Here is an 11,180-nt window from a genome sequence, read left to right as displayed (position 1 = left end):
AGTTTGACTCAAATTAGGGTCTTCTTTTTTTTTTTTTTTTTCAAAGGTCGTTCTTGATTGCTAAATTTCTTGTGATTTTCATCTCTTTTTTAATAAAATGTAAATAAGACAACAATTTTGACATTTTTTAAGTTAAAATATAACATAATCATAAATAAAATGGTAACATGGGCCGCAGCCATGCTTGAATACTTTAACACAAGCTTTGGAAAAGTTTTATTTTTTGGGTTAAAGATAAAGAAAATATATTATATAAATTTGAATCATATCAAATATTTTAACATGAAATCATAAAGAAAACTTGTTATTGTTGAAAATTAATATTTAAAACATGTGTATTGAATATTTGAATGTTGGATATTTGAATGTTGAAAATAAGAGTTGTAAATATTGAAAATTAGTGTGTGATGATGTATGTAATGATGAATTTATTTTTGGATTATTTGTAACGAAATTTATAAATAAATCTCTCATCTCAAGAAAATCACAATTGAGTAGAGAGAAAATTTTTATAAAGTGTGTAGTTTGGTAAATTTGAGAGTTTGATATTTTTATTTTTTACCATAAATTTTTACTTTTTCATAACACGTTACCAGCAAGAAGCTCTAAAAGTCCTCCATATTTTTCCAAGCTCCAAAACAGAAGAAAAATGTAACAAAAGTAATAATATTTATTTTTTGTTTATTTATTTATTGTGAATATATTTAATATATAATATGATTTTATTATATAATAAAGATCATAAATAATAAAATTAAATTTTTCAGAAAACTTGTTATAAATCCTGGGAGGATGTTAAGACGACATCCCACACTCCCGGTAAGGGATACGACAAGTATAAAATCCTATAAGATTTTTAAACAAAATACCTCATTATAATAATGTAATATGCTATACATAATTATTTAAACTTAACTAATATTATATACATCATATTATTACCATAAAATTATACAAATTCATACATTTTTTTTTGTACACCAACGATCATAAACGGTAACAAAACGGCTAGTTTTTGTCCTATAAAAATGATCTAACAAACACATCCATTCACTCTAACTTTCTCTTCTTCTCTAAAAATTATTTTTCATCAAATTTTTCGATGAAGGGAGAGAAAAGAAACATACTGAAAAAGAAATTGCATGTTATGTATCATCATTGTTACATCTGGATCCAAAATAACGTGAAAAAGATGTACAACAAATTGTGCACTTGCAAATGATAGAAAATCAATTACCAGATGCATTTACAGATGCAAAAGGGGTAATTAAATCATATATACATGATGTAAATGCTCCTGCTCGAGTTGAAATTCCAAAGAAACAAATTGAAAAAACTCATGATGTCAAAAAACGCCTGAAGCGTGGAAGGCCAATCGGTTCCAAGGATAAAACTCCCCGAAAAAGAAAATTCATAGAGAAACACGATGGTTACAAAATAGAGAATGATGTTCCTGAAGAAATACATGATAATGAAAATGTTCTGTCAGAACCACAAACTGACGAGAATTGTGAAATCTCTATCAATTATATTAATACTGGAAAAATATGGAATCGAAAAGATATAGAAGAAATTAATGATATATTTTCTTATAATATGACAATCGATATCATAAATGATAATGAAGATCATGAACCAAAATCTTTTGGTGAATGTAAAAATCGACAGGATTGGATAAAATGGAAAGATATCATCTAGGTTGAATTGGATTCGCTAAATAAACGCAATGTTTTTTGACATATAAAGGTGTAAAACTTGTTGGATACAAATGAGTTTTTATTCGAAAGCGAATGAGAAAAATGAAATAGTAAGATATAAAGCTCGACTTGTTGCACAAGGTTTTTCTCAAAGGCCTGGAATTGATTATGAAGAAACGTATTATCCCGTGATGGATGCAATTAAGTTTCGGTATTTGATTAGCTTGGCGGTATCTGAAAATTAAGAAATGCGTCTTATAAATGTTGTTACAGCTTACTTATATGGATCACTTGATAGTAATATATATATATATATATATATATCCCTGAAGGATTTAAGATGCCTGAAGCACAAAGTTCAAAACCCAGAGAATGTTATTCTGTTAAATTACAAAGATCATTAAATGGGTTAAAACAATCATGCCGAATATGATATAATCGGCTAAGTGATCACTTGATGAAAAAAAGATATGTAAATAATTCAATATTCTCTTGTGTTTTCATGAAGAAAACAACATCCGGATGCGTAATTATTGTTGTATATGTTGAAAATTTAAACATCATTGGAACGAATAAGGAAATTCAAGATGTTGTGTCATACTTGAAGGAATAATTTGAAATGAAGGATCTTGGAAAAACCAAGTATTGTTTAGGTTTACAAATTGAACAAAAAAATGTAGAATATTTGTTCACCAGACAAATTATACAGAAAAGATCTTAAACGTTTTAATATGGATAAATCAAATCCTTTAAGTACTGCAATGGTTGTTAGATCATTAAATATAGATAATGATCCATTCCTTCCATGTGAAGATGATGAAGATATTTTTGATCTAGAAGTACCATATCTAAGTGCTATTGGTGCCCTTATGTATCTTGCAAATTGCAAAAACCTGAAATATCTTTTGCTGTAAATTTATTGTCAAGATTTAGCACATATCCAACAAAGAGACAATTGAACGGAATTAAACATATATTCCGTTATCTAAGAGGAACGACAGACTTGAGACTTTTGTATTCAAAAGATGCTAATCCAAGTAAAATTGGTTATGCCGATGCTAGATACTTATCTGATCCACACAAGGCACGTTTCCAAAGTGGATATGTATTTAATCGTGGAGGCACTGCAATTTCTTGGCGTTCACAGAAACAAACACTCGTAAAAACTTCATCAAATCATGCCGAGGTTATTGCACTACATGAAGCAAGCTGTGAATGTGTGTTGTTAAAATCAATGACCCAACATATTCAAATCTCATGTGGATTATCATTCGAGGAGACGCCTGTGATACTATAGGAAGATAATGCTGCATGTGTTGATCAAATGAAATAAGGATATATAAAAAGCGACAGAACTAAACATATTCCTCCTAAGTTTTTCGCATTCACCAAGGAACTTGAGAAGAATAAATATAATGATGTTCGTCACATTCAATCAAGTGAAAACTGATCAGATCTCTTAACAAAGGCACTTCCTACGACAATATTCAGAAAACACATATATAATATTGGGATGCGCAATCTACGAATTTTTTGAAGAATTGTTCGTGTCAACATGAGAGAAAATTTACATGACTGCACTATTTTTCCCTTACTATGGTTTTTATCCCAATGAGTTTTTCCTAGTAAGGTTTTTAATGAGGCTATATAAAAACACGTAATAAAGACAATCACTATGATTATCATCACAAGGGGGAGTGTTGAAAATTAATATTTAAAACATGTGTATTGAATATTTGAATGTTGAAAATAAGAGTTGTAAATATTGAAAATTAGTGTGTGATGATGTATGTAATGATAAATTTATTTTTGGATTATTTGTAAAGGAATTCTATAAATAGATCTCTCATTTGTGAAGAAAATCACAATGAGTAGAGAGAAAATTTTTATAAAGTATGTAGTTTGGTAAATTTTGGGAGTTTGAAATTTTTACTTTTACCATAAATTTTAGTTTTTCATAACAGTTATTTCATTTACTTACTGGACTATTTATTGCATAAATTTTATAAAACCATTGCTTATTGCAAAATTAGTGGAATATGCTGTTTGCAAGATGTTGGTAAACAATAAGTATATAAGTCGAGTGGGTAACAGGAAGCTCACGTTTGAACTATTGTAATATTGAAAATCAGGTTGGTTTAAATTCAAATAATATATTCGAGTGGGTAAATATAATATTTTTATTATTATCAAATTGAAAAAATAAATTTTTCCCACACAAAACCCGACTTGGGCCATCACGTTATAAGTAGCTCACAAATACACTGTTATTATCAATTATATATTTTGGTGGTATATTTAATATTTCCATGATAACGAGTAATTTATACATTTTGCTTTTAGAAACTTTATAATATATATATATATTTTAGCAATCATAATTATCTATATTATTAACTAAAATTAAATTTTTTTATATGAATGATTTTTTGTAGGTTGATGAAATCTTTTTATAATTACAAAAATATTCTTCAGCCCATTGTTCGCTTCGCTTCCACGTTTCCGAATAGTACGGTTGACTCTTTTGTTCCATTTTAACCTGTGCATGAGGCGCATTACTAGTTGTGTCAATCTAGATGAGTTGAGTGGGTTGAGTCAAGTCGAACAATAGTATTATTAAAAATTTGCTCAATCTGAACTCAATCCGAACTTGAATCAATCTGATTTTGAATTTTTTTTAAAGAAAATTAAATAAAATTTAAAAAAATAATATTTTAGTTTAAACACATAATAATAAAATATCCCTCATACATATGATTTAAATTTAAAAGTCTAATTTTGACAAATAAAATATATTTACTAAATCAAATAAATAATTGTTTAAAAAATAAAAAAAATGTTCAAAATAAATATTAAATTATGAAAATTTATGATATAAATATACAATAATATTTTTTCAGACATATCATATATAAAAATGTAGACAATATTTATTAATTATATTTTTTTAAAAAAAATTAAAATTTTCAGATCAACCCGAACTTAATTTAATCCGATCATTTTTTTAGGGTCAGTTATCGAGTTCAATCCGATATGATCCAAACACAAAAATCCTAAACTCAAATCTAACTTTTTTTTCTTTAATTGAATCGTGTCGGATTGACCAATGGTGTGTGATTTTGACGTTCGATGCTCATTACGCACCCCCCACCCCCCGCCCCATCAGCATCTTTCAGTTGTCGAAGGGACTTGACCGGTGCGCCGTTGCGTATTCGAGTCTCTTGTCTCAACTCCCACCCCACTAATTAAAGCCTTCGTTGACTGCACAGAGGAAGAAAGTACCTCCCAATTCTCCCAACGCACGTAGTATCCACATGGCGATTTCGTCTCCGGCGAGTGTTTTCGGTGTAAGCATCTGGTGATTCTCTCAAAATGGTATTTGAATCTGGGTTTGTTTGCATCTCAACCTCGAGTTCTTGTTATCAATCGGAAGTTTTGGTGGGATATGGTTAAACCTAGGGTTAGCAAAGTTTGAGTTTTTTTAGTGGAGCTGTTACTTTCGGTTTTGAGTTTGATAATGGTTCTTGAATCTTGGAATATCTGGTGATTAGCTTCCGTTTAGAACCAGCTGGATTTTTATTTGTCTTTATTTGAGACGGTACAGGACTTGAAGATTTTCTGGTGGGTTTAACTAGTTGACTTTGGATTTTTTATTTAACATTTCTTTGGTTTGATTTGTTAAATGTTGATGAATTATAGTGTAATTATGCGACTCTGGAGTAGTTTGTGTGTAGTATAGGAAAAGATATGGTTTTTTAGTTGCTTTTGTTTAGTGGTGTTTGCTGGTTGTATAGAGTATACAGTATGAAGAAGTTGAGGTCAAGTGAAGATATAAATTCATTTGGAGAGAAGAGTGTCATGAAAGACTGGGGAAAGAGGGATGAGGATTCAGCTTTATACCGCACGTCTTCCTCGCATAGGAACACTTACTACAAATCTTCTGACAGTGGGAGGAAAGTTGTATCTAGGTATGAGCGTCCAGATGATGATAGAGAGAGCTCTAGACTGGTCAGAAAACGATCGGATTACGATTCGGAAAGTTATGATCGGAGGAAGAGTCATGAGCGGCATAGAGATGGGAATGAGAGAGGTATCACAAGCTCTTCACCACGGGCTGGTTATGGAATGGATCGGATGTATCGGTCCGAGAGCTTTTGTGGACCCAGGAGAGAGTTTCCAAAGGGATTTAGGTCCGAGAGGGATCGGTCGAGGAGGGAGGGCAGTGTTTCATCATGGAGGAGGTTTGAAGGTGGGAAAGATGGTGATGATGACATTAGGAATGATGGTGCTGAGATAGGTCGAGGAAGTAGAGTGGAATCTGAGGAGATTGGTAAGGCGAGGTCCCCTCAGGGACCCAGGAATACAAAATCCCCAGCTTGGTCTAAGGACTCCGGCAGTGAGCAGTCGAAGGGTGTCGAAGTCAAGATATCTGAAGACATGCCAGTGGAAAGTAGTGGTCGGAGCAGTGAAAGAGAAGAAGGGGAACTGGATCCTGATCCACAACCCCTCGTCTCTTTGACCAATAGAGAGATTAAAGATAGAGATGCTGCGACATTGAACTCCTCACTAAAGGATTTAAGTGATTGCGTTGACACTGAAACCTGGCAGGGCAAAGCAAATGCTTTGTATGAAGAAAAAATAGATGGGAGTTTAGTGGGTGGCTGTGAGAAGCTAGCGGAAAGTGGATTATCTAACACTGTTGAATCTAACACTGTTGAGAATGTTGTGAACAAGAATAAAGAAGTACCAGATTCTCAGGATACCCTTAGAGCACCCCCAAAGACTACCAGAAGCGTAGATGAAAATGAAACAATTGGAGAAAATGAGCATGATGGCAACAAAATGGAGATCAGAAGACAGGACCATTTTGAGGAGGATGTGAAGTCATTACCTTTTCTAGAACAAAAGGAAGGGAAGGGTGGTGATCTTGAATTGCAGGCAGTTGATCCTGGTATGAATGGCAAGGTGGGATTTGTCGAAAGAACTGAAAAACCTTTGACTGAGGATACAACAAAAAGTTTGAAGGATAAGGGCAAATGTCTTGCCATATTGCCCTCTAACTCTGTTGGCGTTACGGAAACTGATTTGGAGATTGAAAATGAACCTATGGACCTTGCAAAATGTGGAGATACTGGAACTGAAGGGACAAGTACCAGAGGATTTCAATTTTTCTCCACTGTTCCAATTAAGAATCAAGAGAGAGTTGAGCAATCAAGTCACAATAAGCCGCAAGATGATAAGTTGGCTCTTGAGCTTTCCCTTGGCTTGCCAAATGTTTTATTTCCCATTGGTTCTCATAGTAGAGTTCCGGCTCCTGGTTCTCCTAGTCATGCAAGAAGCATTCAGTCCTTTCATAGCTCCTTCCGGACAAATTCTGATGGATTTACTGCTTCAATATCCTTCTCCGGCTCTCAGCAGTTCACTCATAATCCGAGCTGTTCCCTGACTCACAATGCATTTGATTTTGAGCAATCTGTTGGCAGTAAGCCTTTGTTTCAAGGGGTGGATTGGAATGCTTTGTCAGCAGATGAGAATAAGAATAAAGATGTTCCAGCATATCGAGGCACGTCATCCAGAGGAAATAGCTTGCACGGCCAGTCTCAAATATCTCAAGGTAATTCTAGTGGACAAGCTGAGCTACAACAGCTGAACATAGGGAAATGCTCGAAATTACCACCGGGACTTGATAGACAGTTAAGTTTTAACAAGCACTTATCTGGAGCACAAGCTGGTGGATCGTTTGATAATGGACCAGAATATCATAGAGATAGGAAACAATTATTGCCAGAGAAAGATGGCGGTGGATCACTAAAAATCAATAATTATAACCCTGATGAAAAAGACCATGGATCAATCGTTGTATCTGACTTTACCGAGTCTGTAATCACTATGATAGTTTCTGAACCTATACATACAATGGCCCAGAAATTCAATGATATGACGGGACAGCACATGGCGCTCTTGATGGAGTTTGTCTCTGACATCTTCTTGAATCAAGCTAAGCAGTGGCAGCTGAGTGCTTTGCAGAAGGCATTGAGGAAAAGGGCAGATTTTACCTTGGATTCATTAACTAATGCACATCGTGTTCAGTTGGAGATCTTGGTGGCTTTGAAGACAGGGCTTCGAGAATATCTTCTACAGAAATGCGAAATCCCATCTGCCGATTTGGCCGAGATATTTCTACACCGGAGATGTAGAAATATCACTTGCCGAAGCCTTCTGCCCGCCGATGAGTGTGACTGCAAAATATGTGTGAATCAGAATGGTTTCTGCCGGGAGTGCATGTGTCTTGTGTGTTCGAAGTTTGACATGGCATCCAACACGTGCAGTTGGGTTGGTTGTGATGTATGTCTACATTGGTGCCATGCGGATTGTGGATTACGAGAATCACATATCAGGAACGGACGTAGTGCAACAGGTGCTCATGGCACCATGGAAATGCAATTCCATTGTCTTGCCTGTGAGCATCCTTCCGAAATGTTTGGTTTTGTGAAGGAAGTTTTCATTAACTTTGTGAAAGAATGGACAGCTGAGAACCTCTTGAGGGAACTTGAACATGTGAGAAGAATATTCTGTGCCAGTGAGGATGCAAGAGGGAAAAAGCTGCATGAAATTGCCAACCAGATGTTATCTAAATTAGTTGATGGAGCTGTACTTCAGGATGTGCAAAACCAAATTTTGACCTTTTTCTCTGGTAAGATTAGTTTTTGCGTTATTTTGCGTTGCTGTCATCTTGTTTGAGTACATCTGGTGCATGATCAACTTCTTTTACACGTATTATGTATGTGTTTGAGCAGCAAATTTTAACGTATACTATAAAAACGGTGTCACAAGCAATCAAGACTAAATCTATTTTTTCTTCCTCTTTTCATTTTTAGTTTGGTTTTTGTGTTGAAATCATTGTTAATTCGACTTCTGACACTCAAAATTTTTTTGAACACGAGCAATATAATCTTTGGTAAATTTGTGGTTTGGTTTCAAGTGGACCAGGATACATGAAGGGCCGAAAATAGCATGCTCTTTCTCTTTAAAATCTTGGCTGGCTGTCTTCATTATCCTTTATTTTCAACCCTCTCTTATATTTTTCCGGATGTTCGGAAACTGTTATGCACAGGGAAAGAAAAATCAAGATTTCATTTTTATAATTGATGGTCTTACCCTACTTTTATCTTCTTGTTTATCCTTTTGCTTGTAAATTATTTCATTGAATTACTTACTTGAAACTCGAAAGTTTTTTCTCATCAATGGTTGAAATATGAGGAACGTGAAGTCATGGAAACCAAGTGTCTGAATCATATTCATATAGTTTGAATTTCTTTTCTTTGATTAGTTATGGAGTCTAGTTTTGATATTTTACATTATCAGCCTGGAAGATATACTTGATGGTGAGAGCTTCTCATGTTCTATCATATAATACTCCCCACTTTGTATGGCCTCAAAATATCTCTGGCTTTATTTGGTTATGTTACCGACATTTCTGAAGTTTTTTCTTTTTTCGAAAAATGAGTTTTTAGAAAATATATAAATAATTAAAACATGTGTTTGTTTATATTTTTAAAAACACGATAAATTTTTAATTTTATATTGGCTAATATTAATAGAAAGTGAAAATGGTTTTTAGATAATGAAATGAAATGAATAATACTGTATTTTTAAAATTTTAAAGATGAAAGTATTTTCAAAAAACATTGACAACCGAAGCCTTTGTTCTCCTTTGGTTCACATATTTGCTAAAATCACTTCCTTTGATTGCAGAAAGCGAAACACTTGACACTACAAGCATTTCTATCGAAGCCGGAAAGAACTTCTCGACGCGAAACCAAAATATCAGCAATGGCAGTGCTGGGCTGAGCCAAGGAACTGGGTGGACAAAAACCATCCGTCCGACTAAGACTGCACCTCTCGAAAACTCTATCCATTTACTTCCTGATTTTGACAGAAAAAGGAATGACAAATACTCGATAAGCATGGATTTGCTGAAAAATACCCAAAAAAAACAGGTTTTCGACGAATTGGAGAGTATTGTAAAAGTCAAACAAGCGGAGGCAAATATGTTTCAAACACGTGCTGACGATGCTCGAAGGGAAGCTGAAGCACTGAAGCGTATTTCAACCAAAAAAGATGAGATGATCGAAGAAGAGTACAAGAGCAGGATCGCGAAACTGCGTCTGTCAGAAGCTGAGGAAATGCAAAAACAAAAGATGGAGGAGCTCCAAGCTCTGGACCGAGTGTATCAAGAATATTTCAACATGAGAATCAGAATGGAATCAGACATCAAAGACCTTCTGTTGAAAATGGAAGCAACAAGAAGGAACCTTCCAACGTGATCAACATGCTGCTTTTCATCTTCTTCGAATCCCTCGATATTCTGAAGATTCGCCTGCTATTTATCATTGCATTTTGTATCTCTGTTAGGTGCTCTACTAAGTATATCTTTTCCCTTACTGCTGTGCACTGCTGTGCTGTGCTAAGTTGCTAACTAAAATCCGTGCACAAGCTAGCGATTTCGATTTTCTTTGATGAATTTTATCAGTGTGGAAAGAATGCGGATGGAGAAATGCTAGGTCTAAGTTTATAACTGTTTGTAATCACCATCTGAAACTAAATTTTATCTCTTTTCTTTCAACAAAAAGAAAAGATAATCAATCTTGTTTCTACTTTAGATTTCTACCTTCCATTTCTTCTCAGTACTTTCAAACAGGAGAATTGGGCTACCGATTTTACGCAATTATGTTGTCTAAAGTGTTGTGTATGTAACGTAATAAATGAAAATTTTATATATGATTTGATTATGTAATTATAAAATTTTAAATTAGGTACATAAGAAGTAGTGATATGATTTTATCTAACCATGAAATTTATTAGGAAAGCCAAAGTAATCGTTTTTGAAAGTATTTTGTTTAACATAATAGTAAGGATTGTGTGTATCATACGTAAGTGTTGTTTCGGATATTGTAACATTAACATGCAGGAGAATAATATAACGCAAAAATAAATAACTTTCAAAGTAAAACAGAGATAATTATGTAAATTAACACATTTTTTCGATGTTTCATGACAAAATAATTATTAGAAAATAAATCGAGTTTACAAAATCAAACTAGTGAAGAAACGAAAAAACATGTTCCTTAACAAGTAAATAACCAAAATAAAAGGATACAAATTTGTGTAGCCGAAATTCGGATTAACAAAACAATTATTCAATATACACTTTATACGATTATTGTTTTCAAATGTCTTCGACACGTCACGACAACACAGTGATATATCAATGATTTGTCTTTGCGAGTTCTTCAGGAAATTCTCCCTAGCTTTATCTTCGTTCTCTCGTCTCTTTTTTTTTTTACGGTCCAATAATTATTCTTATATATATATATATATATATATATATATAGACGTATGTTGATTTTGATAGGATTCCTTGAACAGATTCTTACAAGATAAGAAAAATAGTCTTTCATTAGTAAACAATTTTTTTTTAAA

At 33.6% G+C, this 11,180-nt stretch overlaps 1 protein-coding gene across 1 annotated transcript; it reads left to right on the top strand.

Moving 5' to 3' along the window:
• Positions 1-4,827: 4,827 nt before the first annotated feature.
• Positions 4,828-10,357, top strand: LOC140812718 (protein OBERON 4-like). The gene is made up of 2 exons (XM_073171065.1): positions 4,828-8,391; positions 9,453-10,357. The coding sequence occupies exons 1-2, from the start codon at positions 5,502-5,504 to the stop codon at positions 10,022-10,024; spliced, it is 3,462 nt and encodes a 1,153-aa protein (XP_073027166.1). The 5' UTR covers positions 4,828-5,501; the 3' UTR covers positions 10,025-10,357.
• The last annotated feature ends 823 nt before the right edge of the window (positions 10,358-11,180 follow it).

Source organism: Primulina eburnea, chromosome 14, assembly GCF_022965805.1.
Source record: "Primulina eburnea isolate SZY01 chromosome 14, ASM2296580v1, whole genome shotgun sequence".
Taxonomy (NCBI): domain Eukaryota; kingdom Viridiplantae; phylum Streptophyta; class Magnoliopsida; order Lamiales; family Gesneriaceae; genus Primulina; species Primulina eburnea.
The sequence above is the reverse complement of the archived record's forward strand: the minus strand, read 5'-3'. Positions and strand labels throughout refer to the sequence as shown.